This window comes from Anarrhichthys ocellatus, unplaced genomic scaffold, assembly GCF_004355925.1.
Source record: "Anarrhichthys ocellatus isolate YVR2014 unplaced genomic scaffold, GSC_Weel_1.0 scaffold15, whole genome shotgun sequence".
Lineage (NCBI taxonomy): Eukaryota > Metazoa > Chordata > Actinopteri > Perciformes > Anarhichadidae > Anarrhichthys > Anarrhichthys ocellatus.
Window position 1 is genome coordinate 6,996,563 of NW_022280045.1, and position 14,917 is coordinate 7,011,479.

At 41.3% G+C, this 14,917-nt stretch overlaps 1 protein-coding gene across 6 annotated transcripts in view; it reads right to left on the reverse strand.

Annotated features, from left to right (window-relative positions):
- Positions 1-10,215, reverse strand: part of mast3a (microtubule associated serine/threonine kinase 3a) — a 28,808-nt gene extending 18,593 nt beyond the window's left edge. For 4 of the 6 annotated variants that reach the window (XM_031854638.1, XM_031854635.1, XM_031854634.1 and 1 more), the window contains exons 1-3: positions 6,074-8,578; positions 1,852-1,940; positions 1,037-1,109 (exon numbers count right to left, since the gene is read on the reverse strand). In XM_031854638.1, the coding sequence (XP_031710498.1) occupies positions 1,037-1,109; positions 1,852-1,940; positions 6,074-6,159 (248 nt within the window). In that variant the 5' untranslated portion in view covers positions 6,160-8,578. Of the gene's footprint in view, positions 1-1,036; positions 1,110-1,851; positions 1,941-6,073; positions 8,579-8,610; positions 8,643-9,912 lie in introns of those variants that run through there. The other 2 variants (XM_031854636.1, XM_031854633.1) reach the window with 1 other exon arrangement.
- Between the last annotated feature and the right edge of the window lie 4,702 nt (positions 10,216-14,917).

Here is a 14,917-nt window from a genome sequence, read left to right on the forward strand (position 1 = left end):
ACACACACACACACACACACACACACACACACACACACACACACACAGCGAGACTATACAGCTCGTGTGAATAACAAATAAACCCAGTGGAGCTCTCAAAAGTGCAGCCACAGCATCGGTCTGCGCACTGGAAGCTTTAAAAAGTCTCAATAAATATAGATGAGTCATGCGGGCTCGTGCGTGGCAATTCTATCAGGAGGCCTCCCGTCCCCTTCCGGCACGGCAACATTAAATGCTAATTCAGAACACATGATATTTCAGATAAGCAGCGTGTACATTTAAAGTACCTTCAGTGAGAGAGAAGCAGCTCAGTATTTTGAGGGTACTAGTTACGGCTACTTTTCCTCTAAAGCCCAGTGAGTCTGTACACAGCTGTAAGACGCGTGATGAGAGGGCAAGCGTTGCAATTCCTCCCCATAATCACAGACGCCCTGAGTAACGAGTGTGTGCAATGACTAGCTGCCTTAATTGGCTTAACAAATGCCAAGGCCTGTGTCCAGCAAATGGCCCTGGGGCCTCTTCGCCGGTTGGACTTGCTTCTCCATTGCCTCATTTCAACTACAGGGGCAAAAGGAACAAACCAGGGCACAGTCTTCGCTCATGCTACTCAAGTTTCCTCCAAAGCCAAGTATCTTGGGTTATTCTTAGCATGTTTTTTATTGTACTTAGCTTCAAATAAGTGAAAATTATTAGTTATGCTCTGCTTAATTTTTTTGTTTTTGGTAAATTGGCGTTTATTTCTTGTGTTTTGAACTTAAGCTGACTACAATCATGTCATCTTTACAGGAAGAAAGATGAACCTACTCTAATGTTAACTCTGAGGTTGGTAATCTTAAGAACAAGCGAGAGTAAACTAGATTTTAAAAATCATCCAACAGAGAAAACCCAGGCAAATCTTTTCCAATGACAGTAGTACTAATTATAATCCTACTCATTTTTCAGTTGTTGTACTAGGCAGGGAAACTACTACTGTGGTAATGTGGTTGGACTCTGGTACCCTAGAACAACGTGATATTAAAATTGAGTTAATTCTTACCTGCGGGCAAACTGGAAGTTGGCCGAGGTGCTGGCAGAAACATTTCTGGGGCTTTCTGAAGGGCTGCTGCCAGCTGAAGAAAGAAAACAAACTTTATAAAATGAGCATAAACTAATTTAAAATGTGTATGACTGTGCGTGTGTGGTTAATCATTCCACTAGCTGTCCCCTTGTTTTACATGGTCGGTTTGAAATACACTCTATGATCATTTTGCAACTGATTTTACTTCACAGCTCAACCTGAAACCTTGTTTTTTTAAACTGCAGTAACACACCCACAGAGGTTAACTAGTCCTCCACCCCGCCTAATCAAAGAACCTCAGTTTCAGCAGACAGCCGGGACTCCTGATGTTGATCACACCACTTAAAAGGGTCGCTAAAGGCGTTTTCATGCCAGCAAAGCACTGCCACACCCTGAATCACTTAAAAATAAGGTTAGAGAATGAATGAGTCTCTAATAAAGCACTTCAGGCACCTGGATGAAGGAATGAGACGCATCGAGGAAGCTACATGAAAGATATCATCATGAGGAAAACTATTGTATCTCTTGTGCACATTATGATCCAACCGCAACGGAAACTTGATGAACACACTAGAGGGAAACCAGAGCTAGTTGTGTGACTTAGGCTGAAGGCACATACACTAAACAAAAAAAGCTAATGTGGTGGTCTCATTCCGTCTTCATCGGCTCGTCTTGTTTTCCATGTGATCGGCCGGTCTATGTAAAGTACGCGTTATGAGCCTCTGGTCTAAATGCTAAAACAGTATCGCACACTGAGCCGAGCAGACACGCGAGCATAAACAACATGCAAGTACCTGTGGCAAGTGGGAGAGGTGAAAGAGGCCGGGAGAGCGTGGGCGACGGGGTCCCGACAGCCAAACTCCTTCTCTTGTTGTTACGGGAACTGTGAGGAGCAAAAACAAACAGCAGAGAGAAAGCATTTGCTTATTGCTCGAGGTAATTATAAACACAATCGTCTTTTATCAGGGCAGTAAAAAGTCAGGTAGAATAAAAACAGTCCACCTATGAACTTGAGTTGTTGATCGCGATAAGGAAAACAATGATAAATGTAATGATACTAGTAGTGGTGTTAATACACATACAGTGCATCCGGAAAGTATTCACAGCGCTTCACTTTTTCCACATTTTGTTATGTTACAGCCTTATTCCAAAATGGATTAAATTCATTATTTTCCTCAACATTCTATACACAACAACCCATAATGACAAAGTGAAAATTGTTTTTTTCAAATTTTTGCAAATCTATTAAAATGTACATGTACATAAGTATTCACAGCCTTTGCTCAATACTTTGTTGAAGCACCTTTGGCAGCAATTACAGCCTCAAGTCTTCTTGGGTATGATTCCACAAGCTTGGCACACCTATTTCTGGGCAGTTTCTCCCATTCTTCTTTGCAGAACCTCTCAAGTTCCATCAGGTTGGATGGGGAGCGTCGGTGCACAGCCATTTTCAGATCTCTCCAGAGATGTTCAATCGGGTTCAAGTCAGGGCTCTGGCTGGGCCACTCAAGGACATTCACAGAGTTGTCCCGAAGCCACTCCTTTGTTATCTTGGCTGTGTGATTCGGGTCGTTGTCCTGTTGGAAGATGAACCGTCGCCCCAGTCTGAGGTCCAGAGCGCTCTGGAGCATGTTTTCATCGAGGATGTCTCTGTACATTGCTGCATTCATCTTTCCCTCAATCCTGACTAGTCTCCCAGTTCCTCCCGCTGAAAAACATCCCCACAGCATGATGCTGCCACCACCATGCTTCACTGTAGGGATGGTATTGGCCAGGTGATGAGCAGTGCCTGGTTTCCTCCAGACATGACGCTTGGCATTCAGGCCAAAGAGTTCAATCTTTGTTTCATCAGACCAGAGAATTTTGTTTCTCATGGTCTGAGAGTCCTTCAGGTGCCTTTTTGCAAACTCCAGGCGGGCTGTCATGTGCTTTTACTGAGGAGTGGCTTCCGTCTGGCCACTCTACCAAACAGGCCTGATTTGTGGAGTGCTGCAGAGATGGTTGTCCTTCTGGAAGGTTCTCCTCTCTTCATAGAACAACACTGGAGCTCTGTCAGAGTGACCATAGGGTTCCTGGTCACCTCCCTGACTGAGGCCCTTCTCCCCCGATCGCTCAGTCTGGCTGGGCGGCCAACTCTAGGAAGAGTCCTGGTGGTTCCAAACTTCTTCCATTTCCGGATGATGGAGGCCACTGTGCTCATTGGGACTTTCAATGCTGCAGAAATTTTTCTGTACCCTTCGCCAGATCTGTGCCTCGATACAATTCTGTCTCGGAGGTCTACAGATAATTCCTTGGACTTCATGGCTTGGTTTATGCTCTGATATGCACTGTCAACTGTGGTACCTTATATAGACAGGTGTGTGCCTTTCTAAATCATGTCCAATCAACTGAATTTAGCACAAGTGGACTCCAATCAAGTTGTAGAAACATCTCAAGGATGATCAGTGGAAACAGGATGCACCTGAGCTAAATTTTGAGTGTCATGGCAAAGGCTGTGAATACTTATGTACATGTTATGTTTTCGTTCTTTATTTTTAATAGATTTGCAAAAAACAGTTTTCGCTTTGTCATTATGGGTTGTTGTGTATAGAATGTTGAGGAAAATAATGAATTTAATCCATTTTGGAATAAGGCTGTAACATAACAAAATGTGGAAAAAGTGAAGCGCTGTGAATACTTTCCGGATGCACTGTGAATACTTTCCAGATGCACTGTATACACACATACACACGCATAGCTACAAACATGTGTGCATGTTAACATACAAACACAATGTACAGTGTATTTACATTTGACTAATGTGCAGGAGTTACCAAAACAATGGAAATATACCGACATAAATCAACATCCTGTGAATAATGAGTGTCGTAAAGTATTACATTCACGTATCAACGGTGATCAGATGATGTGTCTCCTGTGTCCGAAGGTATTTTCATGTGAGAATATGGGAAACATCTGGAAAGAGTAGTGACTGTGCCAGTGGGAGCAGCTGATCCTATGAAAACAGCCGTGGCTGGTTGTTATACAAAGAAATGCAAAGAAGTATGTGGACCCAATGACTCGCATGACATAATATGCTATCCACAGCATTAAAGATCCATGACCACAGATAGACAACACAAACCGATCTATAGGCAAGAAAATCAATGACCAGATTGTTTTTTTGGTTCAGCAGTTGTCAAACTTTTTTTTTTTAAAGCACATACAGTATATAGCTGTTGTTTTCCTTCTGCCCTGCTGGTTGCTCCACTTTGTTGGACCAGTTTTGTTCCAAGTGTGGTATATTTTGTTAGAATTCATTACATTGCTACTGCTCAGCTTTTTCTGATGAATGCAAAAAAAAAAAAAAAAAAAAATCAGTCAACTCCTCTTTGGAGCTCCTGTAAAGAAACCTTTTTCTTGGAAAGGTGATGACTGGCAGACCTGTTTAAAAGCTGGCAGATGCTACTAGGTGGCATTTCTCTGAGCATGAGTCACCCACAAAGATGCCAGTGTAATTAGGATGTTGTCACTTTTATTTTCAAATGATACTTTGTCCATTTCCTGTATATGTGTGCATATATGGTGCCTGGAGGTGCTCTGTATGCCGGGTGCTCACCTGAAATGTGCCAAAGTCTTCATATAGAATAGACATCGGGCTCCGTTTTTCATTTATTTTAACATTCCCCACTAAACTGGATATAATCCCATCACGATCTCCATTTCAGCCATCTCTCTTTCTCTCTGGCAATGACCTAAAATAATCGAGGGTCTGAGACAACAACAAAGCCTGACGTTTCTGGGTCGATGCCGAGGCGGATTCAAACAGTATATGGCCCCCAACCCAAATAGACTCAAAGCGGCAGCGACGGCACAGCAACAGGGAGAAGGGAGAGCCAATAAATGCTCGACTTTGGCTTCAACGACACACCAACCACAGGAAGATGCTGTGCATGAGCACCATCTTCTTCTTATGGGGAAATAAATAAACAGACACCCTTTTCATACTATAGAGCCTGGGCAAATTTGGCATGACGCCTCACTTTATCACACCATGACCAACACTTGGCCACTCATATTTGAGACCAACAATAGTGGCTTGTAGGGGCCGTGCAGGCAGCCATGTAGCATGATGAATGTGGGCCACTGAGAAGCAGGCCTGCGTGTTTTACATGGCTGCTGATGGTGAAGGACTGCATTTATTCACTGAGCTCCATTCAAACTCACGCTGTGTTGAATGGGTTAACACGTCTGAACCAAAGCTACATGGAAAAAAGGGGGATAGTGTTTGACACTAGTGGGCAGTTAATGGTGAGCACACATATATTGTGCATACATTTAGAAGATGAGAGGGGTTTCTTAAGATTTAGCTCATTAGCAATCGGTCTTGCAGTGTATGCCATTGACAGCAGCTACAGCAGACTCGCAGTGTACTAGAATCACAACAGAACGACGTTTGCAGTAAAATACTGAGATTATGACTAAGGGAAAATTTAAAATCCATAAATTACCATTAGGTCACAATGAACGCATTGATTGCCAAAGACGCACGGAGTCCCTACAGGACGTTAAAGGCTAATTGTACAGCTCTACTTTGTGAGGGCTGATTACATTTATCTTCGCAGTTAAAAGCACATCTACAACGCTACAGTCCCACACCAGTGTATCGATCCGCACTGGGACTCTATGTCGCTTTATGCGACAGCTGGTAGCAGACAATGCAGTCTAGCCCCCGTACACAACACTCTACAATGGCCACGTTTCTCCGTCAGAAACAAAAACTAGGGCGGATGTAGCAGCAGCCGACACATACAGTAACGTACGGCTACCGCAGACAGCACACAATGGCATGATCAGTCTGAGCTCTGGTTATGTTACCATACACGGTTTGGGGCGCGTTTACGTGCAGTGAATCAATAAGGTAAACATACACGTTCAACACATTGACATTTGTCAACGAAATACAGGCAGCTCGGACGTTGGCGCTGTTGCATACAGCCACAGATTCATTCAGAAATCCTATAATGTTGCCTTTACCTTTTCGACCTTTTCATCATGGCCCCAGTCACAAAACTAGTTTTGTAGCTCGGCAACACGGTCCAATAGTAGTTCTGGTCAGACATGTTGATGGCGGTGACCGATAAATCCAATCCAGATATAAGAATTGTCCTCTTGTTAGAGTGGGAGCATCATGTTGAGCGGTCTCTCTCTGGAGGAGTTGTTACCGTTGATGGTGGTTAGGCCAGTACGCAGTGTACGACTGCTGGGACTCCGTTTAGCTTCGGTACAAACTGACCCCAGACCCGCGGCTCGGCAGCTCGGTGATGATGCGCGTCTGCACTGGCCATGTCCGCCCTGACCCCTTTCTCTCCGTTACCGGCACAATTTCCGAAACAGACCGTCTACCGCGGGATATGACATTATCCAGTGATATCTCAGCCAACATAGACGAGTGATACAAACTTTCCAGTCGCACCAGCAACGCTGTAACGCGCAGCCGCGTCAGCGCGCGACGAAGGGAGGAGGGACTAGTGACACCTTCAAGTACTGCCGGAAACATAGGTGTTAACGACTTGAACGCAAATAAACCCCCTGGTCGAAAAACAGAAAGAAGACTGAGGAATTGTGTATTTCCACCGTTATCGGCATTCAAACGTTTCAAACATATATGAATGTAAAAACGTGTATAGCAAGTTGCATCTAGGATACAATTTCACGAGTATGAAGGATGCATTTTTGTAACCAGGTAATATTGAGATCCTCATGAGATTCTTACATTTAAAAAAAAAATTTGTGATAAAACTGAAATCATATATTTTCTGGGTCACGGTGGCAGCAGACTAAGCAAGGTAGTCCAGATACAATCTCTCCAGCTTGCTTTGGGTCTCCTACCAGTTGGACTTGCCCGGAAAACCTCCTAAGAAATGCACCCAGGAGGCATCCTTATAAGATGCTCGAACCACCTCAACTACTTTTGATGTGAGGGGGCAGGGGCTCCACTCAAGGTCAAGCCAACACAACCACATCATCTGCAAAGAGCAGAGAAGCCAAAACCAGACACTCTTGTATAAGAACGACCCCACACTTCCGTACCCTGGCCCCACAGGACTCTCCGGGGGTTGTATGCCTTCTCCAACCCACAATATATGTGTAGACTAAATGGGCGAACTGCCATGACCCCTCTAATAACCTTCAAGGGTAAAGAGCTTGTCCACTTTTTCATGACCAGGACAGAATCCGCATTGCTCCTCCTGGATTTGTTTGACAATCTGTCAAAGCCTCCTTTCAGGCACCGAAGCATAAGAAACAGAAATTAACAGTTCCACAAGCAGGGCAAATTGTATTACGTGCACATCAGTTTGTGTGCTTAAGTCAAAATGTACACGGTGCATATTCCTTTTTCAAACTAAATTAATAAAAACATTGGGTCAAAAGGGGCCCACGGCTGATTTAGCCCCCTACTGAGTTAATGCAGTCCTGGTAGGCTATTATATACGTTATATAGCAGTTTAATACACCATCCTCAGATCACTTAGATTACTGAACTTTTCCTCAGACACACTACAAGTCCCTACAGAATTTTTGTTCTTAGAGAAACCATTCACCTTTATCAATTACATATATTACTAAATGAAGTAAGCTATTTAAAATCTATTTAATTTTCAAACACTCAGACATACAGAGTGTAACACAGCAATGCTGCCTGCCTTGATACAACTAAAATGACAATTCCCTTGTTTGTTTTGGACACCTTGACTGGCAGAGGAAAGGCTGTCTGTGAGCGGCACAGACATATGTAACGTATTTAATTTTTAAATCCATAACCTGTGATCTGCTGTTATTATTTCCAGTGAATGCAATTATTCCATCTGACTCACATATGGTGAAACTACAGTAGAATGGCGTAGTGTTGTGTCTAAAGACCGGGGGAAATCCCTGAACAGGTTAGAGACAGGGAGGAGATTGACTTTGTGACTGGGGAGCCTCCTATTTGAGCAGGAAACTAACAAGCAAACTTTTTCGTGCTGTTCATGTGTGTCACCCTTCTGTTTACGGAACATGATATGAACTGTCACTTTGTAAAAGTCCCATTAATCATCAAACTATTATTTCTGAATTCTGGGCAGGAATACGTTTAAGAAAACAATGAAATAAACAAACACTACTGAGCAGTTAAGAGCTGGCTCTGCTCAGTTCACATATTTTATGGACACCATTATTAGCTCTGCTGTGACTATTTCAGATATTCAATGTGAATTCACAATAAGCATGATTTGTTTTTAGGCTGTAACATTCATACATACAGTAACTCTTCCACTGTCTTCACATCAGAGAGTTGTGCAAATTATCTCTGTCTCTGCTCTCCTTCTCTAAGTATGTAAAAGCTGTCTGGGCGGTGAGACGGCTCTGCAGATAACCATTTAAAAAGTTCTTGCCTCTCAGGAAAGAGTCAATTAAATACACTGGTGTGAAATGCGGCATGCATGTACAATAAAGCCGACAAGTGACAGGCACCTGGCTGGTCTGCAGGTTTGAGGAGGAGAAAGGGAGGTGTATTATTAAATAATACTTACATATTTCCCCTGCGAGGAAGACTCAGTTCTTTCTAGAAAAGAAAAGATGAGAAATATTGAAATAAGAATATCTTCTTTTTCTTCTTTCTTCTTTTCATTATAACAATCCTTTGAAATGCAGATATAAGCCCTATCGCTGCTTGAGCAGAGAGGGCTATTCATTGTTTGGCTGAAAGACTTCTTCACAAATAAATTGTATTTTCTTAGCAGGGTACAGTTTTAATTTTTAATATCTTTGTATGTGTCAGCTATTATGAAAACTTTACATTAATAAAATGTTTTTAAAAATAAGGCAACAGCAGTTATTCGGATGAATGTTCCTAAATACTAACGCGCCTCCTTCACTCCATCTTCCTTTCAGTGAATCTCATTAGATGCAGTATGGCCTAGTTTCGTGCATGACAAGTGGGTCTTTTAATTGCAAGGATACAAATCCTTACTAGCCCGTGGCTATTGTGCTTGAGCTCAGGCAACTGCAAAACTACTTTTGCCAATCAGGATTTGAAAACTAGGGAAGGGTGCCACTCTGTTAGACTGAGAGAGGACTGGTTACTGTCACAGACACATTTAAAAACAAGGTAAAAACATAAAACGAGGGCAGATAAAAGGTGATTTAATTACTTTAAGCTTCAGCACTAATCAGAACATATCAATTTGTGGACTTAATGAAGTCTTACATGGTGTTTTTTTTCACAACAGTGGATTTAAGGGAGAATAATTTTACCATAACCATCATTATCACACCTTCACATCCTCCACAATATAACAGGGCAAGAAACAATGCAGCGTTTACTACTTCATTTAGGCAAAACAAAAATATATACTGTATATATTAACTAGCAGGAGAGAAAATATTAATTATTACCATTCTGGACTTTCATGAGTAATAAACATGGCACCAGGAGAAGGTTTGTTTTTGCCAATTATACAGTCACCCTTGGGTTTAAGCGCCTATCACCAAGGCAACAGGCTTCACAAAAGAACCATTGGACAGCCCCAAAATAAACACATAAGACCTACATTAACTAATTGCATTATGTGCACCACTTATATGCCACAAATCATGATGTGGCGACCGCTTGTTGCAAAGAATGGACACGAGACATAAAGGGAAAATTATCAGTATAGCTACAGATAATAAACATTTCCAAGCAATGCCATATATTTATCAGGAAGAACAACGAATACATGTCACTCATTTTTACGGATAATTATCGTCGCCAACATCATCATCATCATCATCCTGTTTGCTTGGAAACAGCCACACATCCGAGCTGACATGACCCTCTCCATTTAGCCTACCTGTAGACCGCGACGTCTCAGGATATTCGGCTCATCCATCATTGAAGACGATAAAAAATAAAAAAAAGCGGATCTCCGATCAGTTATCCCATACTGCGCTGGGTCCTCTCCCCAGGAGCATGGATAGAGTGCTCCTCGCTCCTCGCTGCTCGCTGCTGCTCCACCACCACCACCACCCCCCTCCTCCCCGGGGCGAGCTGCACGACCGGCCCCGAAAAAGGTGGCCACTTCGGCCAGCTAATGATGATGATGAGGGGGAGGAAGAGGATGGGTGGGTGGTTAGCTAACCTCGACCTACTAATTAAGTGAGAAGGCGTGTCGACACCACCCTTTTATTGATATTCAGTTGTAAAATGCAAATATAGGTCACAGGTTCTCCTGGGTGTGATTGGCATTTTCAGATCATCAGATACACAAAATACACAAAACATCTCGTCACTTCCTCATCATTTCATGTTCTCTTAAGGTCCCTGGTTCACATTTTGGCAAAGCCTTCAGTCTCATGGATCTTCTTAACAAACCTGACAATGATCAGCAATAACCTGCAACTGTAAAGCTATATCCATGCACTACACCCTCCAGAAACTAATGCAACCTACTTGTTACCATATGTCGTGGTGCATGCAGTTAATCTATGTTCCGCCATCATAAACTAACACAGTGTCTGCCTGGTGGAGACAGAGAGGATGCAGAACAAATGTGCTTTGAAGTCCAGCTGAATAGCAGTGATTGATCTGTCACTCACTGGTACCATGATGTGTTTTCCTTCATATAGAACAATGGTTCGTCTTTTGTTCTGGGATGTCACATGTTATGTGGGCCAGAGGGACGTGAATCCTTCATTGTTCTCTTCTGAAGTTCAATGTTTATCTGAAACTGTTCCAAATGTTGCAAATCAAGCCTCTACAGAGTAAGTGTATTTCACCAATCAAACCAGTTAGATACCAGTGGCTTTTCAAGATTTGTTTCAAGTGACTACTTTGTATGAAATGCATTTCTGACCAAATGTATTTCGTGGTATTTCAGTAGAAAATGATGGTAACAATAATGCTTTGATAAGGGCAAATAATTAAGCTTTGGTCCACTGCAGTGTAGAAGTATCAATAAAATCAATTTACATTTTTAAAATGTGTTCTAAATTTAACCGTGTGTTTAAAATGCATTATGTATTTTTGAATGATTGAAGCTTAATATTTTATAAATGTATCAGTGAATTGACATTTTTTGTTTGGTTGTTTGTTTAAAATGCCTTTTTTTTAACAATGAATTATTGATACCAATACAGTAAAATGTTTTGTCATACATGAAGCAAGCGTGTGTTTTTGTTGTATTAAATTGCCATGCAGAAAATGCTCCATTTGTGGCATTTGTATGATTCATTTTGCTTGTTTCAGATGGATGTTATCGCAAAGTGAGACAAAATAAAAAAATAAAATGTCCATGTGGGACGTCTATCTATAGAGGTTGCTCTTCACCAGACTAATGGTGGAGTTTGCAGCTACAAAAGGAAAGACAGAGTTTCTATGTGTCCTTCTGTCATGCTCCAGCATAGATTGTGTTCAAATTGTCCATGCTCTATTGTGAAACCAGTCAGGCATGAAAGTCAGCCCTCTTTTTACTGCCCTGTTTAACAGTCATGAGTTCCTTTTTACCTTGCATCTCTGATCTTAGCTCACTTATCTGGATTGGAAGGCTGAAAAGTAGAAATAAGAGTTTTCTAACAGTCCAGCTGCTCAGGATGCGGCGACTCATCAGTGAACTGTAAATAAAGAATAAAAGGAAGCAAATGTAATAATACAAATAAAAACATACACAAAACCAACTCTGATTAAAAATACCCCAAGCTTACTGGTGCTTAGCTTTGATCTACAATTTATTTTGATCTATGATCAACAACCACTGTTTGAGGGGTCAAATCACAAACCTGGTCCGACCTACTCGAACTAAATAAGAATCAATCAATCAATCACACTCATACATCTGGCCTTTAACTGAGTTTCTGCAAACAATTGATTTCCTCTTAAATGCTGCCTGAAGACTTCTTCATCTTAGCTCAATATTTTAGATTCATACTAATAATGTGTTTTTCATGCTCCTTACAACAAATAAAGCTGCACTTAGCTTATTGAAGTCTGTACTGCAGCTTTAGGGCCGCTAGAGGACGCAATGGAGCTGTTGGTCTATTTATGTTCACTCTGGAGAGGACAAGTTATCCTCTCTTCTGCTATGTGCACCCTGGGAATGGTTCAGCCCTTCACCAGTCTGAATGCACTATAATTAATAGTAAAGGAAGGAGGAAATGGAGAAAAAAACCGAAAATGATGAAAAAACAAAACAATTAATGAAGTGTATAGTTTAATTCCACATCAAGCTTAATTTCTCCATTATATACCACTAACACATTTATCTACGTTGGCAAAAATAGAAGCAACAAGCAAGTAATGCTAGTGAACTGTTGCAAGTGATATAAACCTTTTATTGCTTGTGACCCCTCAATACAAAGTCATGCTAATTGTGAACCCATGTCACAGATTGCGTGTCTGAGTTGTGAGCAGTTCAAGAAAACCGAGTTTTCAGTTCTTAGATTGTTGCATTTGTATCATTTTTACAGGCCTGGAGAGGTAAAACTAGAAAAAGCAACCAAATAAAAACATAATTTGACATTTTCTTTCATTGGTTTCCATCCTATCATCTGGTTACCTCTTAGTTTCATCTCATACCTCTTAGTTTCACCTCATAACTCATTGCAGGGGTTCAAACCCCCAGGATGCCTTGAGAATAGTGCTTTATCTGGCTTTATGTTTGTAACAGCTAGTGTCTCTGTCTGTTACCAGTGTGCATTATGAAATTCCCCTTCATTGCTCCAAAACCTATCTTTCTCATGGTGTCAGAACAAGTTTTTTCCTCTCTATCCTGCCTATCCTAATAGGAGATGGAGAAATAGCTAGAAAAAGAGAGTGAGAGTCTTAGGTGACAGTTTAAACAACAGTGCCAATTTGCACGAGTCACTTTACACTTTCACACACTTTCAACTTGCAAGGTAGGTTCACCTGCCAAAGCACATGATTGTATCATCACCTCAGTGACTCACTGCTCAGAAATTCACACACATCTTCTTTGGTTCCTTCTCCACATGCTAAAATAATATCCTGGCTTTTAATTTAACAATTTGTTCTTGATGTTGTGACAAGTGCCAGACACTCTGTAGCTCTGGTTGCCAACCTTTTTGGCTTGTGGCCATTTATAGCCCCTTTCAACCCCCCATCACTTTTTACATTATGTCTATGAGCCGTGAGCCAAAGATTTAGTTTCATATAGTCCAAAAGAGGAAGTCTCCAGAATGTCACATATAAAAAGAGACAAGTCAGTAAAAATACCCATACTTTTGTGCAACAGATATGTTTTTTTTTTCATTAGTTCCTTTTTTGTTAGTCATCTCACAAACCCTCACAATTATCTTGAAACACATTGTATTGCATGAGCTTTGAATTATGACATTTAATGTGAATTAAAATTTACATTACCATTCACATTGTACATTTTGTGGCTGTGTGGCATTTACTTTTATTGTTTTATTATAATGTACATATTAGCATTTAATTAGATTTCCATTAAACCTTTAATGACCTAACAGTTTTCCATACATGGTTATTATTCTAAGCTCAAAATTGCCAAAAATGCCCATAAATGCACTTTCATGGATATTTTTTCATGAAATGAGATCTTTATCAGTCAGCAATCACTGTGGCGGGAACGCCCTCGCGTAGAAAGAATAGGGTCAATGACACAGGCTTAATTAAGCAGGGCACTGACCCTATTTAATGATAGAAGTGAGGGTTTTTCCATACTGATAACTGCTTGGCGACGCCCATCGGTGCAGACACCTCTTCAGTCTGTCCCAACAACTGCAACTGAAAGAGCAGGAATGCTGCTCTTTTATCCAACCGTAGAGGACAGATAGCGTCTGAGATCAGAGATGTTTTCAGTCTATTTTAATCATCATAAAAAGAGAGCACATTCACAGGGGCGCTCTATTTCATCGTTGACGAGCTCCTTACATCACATACACGATGTGATTACTGTAATAATAGACTGAGATAGTTGATTCGGAACAGTTCCCTCTTTCAACAGACAACTTCTTTGTTTGTTTATCTGTTTTTTAACCTTGAGGCATTTCCTCTGTGGGCTTATTTCAGGTAGGAGAGGTAATACAGATAATCAACTCTCGCCACCTTTTTCTTTCTTTGTTTATTGTATGTTGTCACAAAAAGCTGATAGAAAAAAAACAAGGCTTGACTGTTCTTCGAGTGGCTTGCTTTCTTTGGCTGTAAGGTAGTCTATAGCATTTGGAGACAGGCCCTCAGGTTTCAGTGTCTAGTCAGCGTGTGAACGAGACTGTAAATGCCTCTATGGTCTGAACCTGTTTCTGACCTCTGACCATACCTGGCAGAGTTTCAAGGGAACAGAGAGACTCAGCCTTACAGGGATCAATACACTATCATATTATCATTATCAACCCTGGCGGAGCTAATGTAATTGCTCATTTTCCTCCTCCTTCAAACTGGTAACTATAAGACATATGGTAATTTATTTGATTAAGTGATGCATAACTGGCAAATCATGGTGGCTTGGCATGCTGAGGTGCACACTGTCTACTTGTGACGTAACCAAATCACATCCAGAACTCCCTTTATTTTATGTCTCTCCTCTCTCTAATCTGGATATCTAAAGGATCTGCTAAAACTGAAAAAAATAACTGAAAAAAAGCTGCTAATGTTGAAATTAATTTCACAGATTTCTTATTTAATAAGTCACATGTTGTTGACACACTGCTGCAAAATGTTGCCACATAATGACATTTGGCCCTTGCTGAGCCCATCAAAGGCTCACCTGACTAACCAGGGGTGTGGCAACACAGAAGCTCTATAAATAAAAGCATGTAAAGAATTTCATTCATAACCCCAGCTGCAGCAGTCTCAAACCAAACCTACCTGTCAGGCTCACC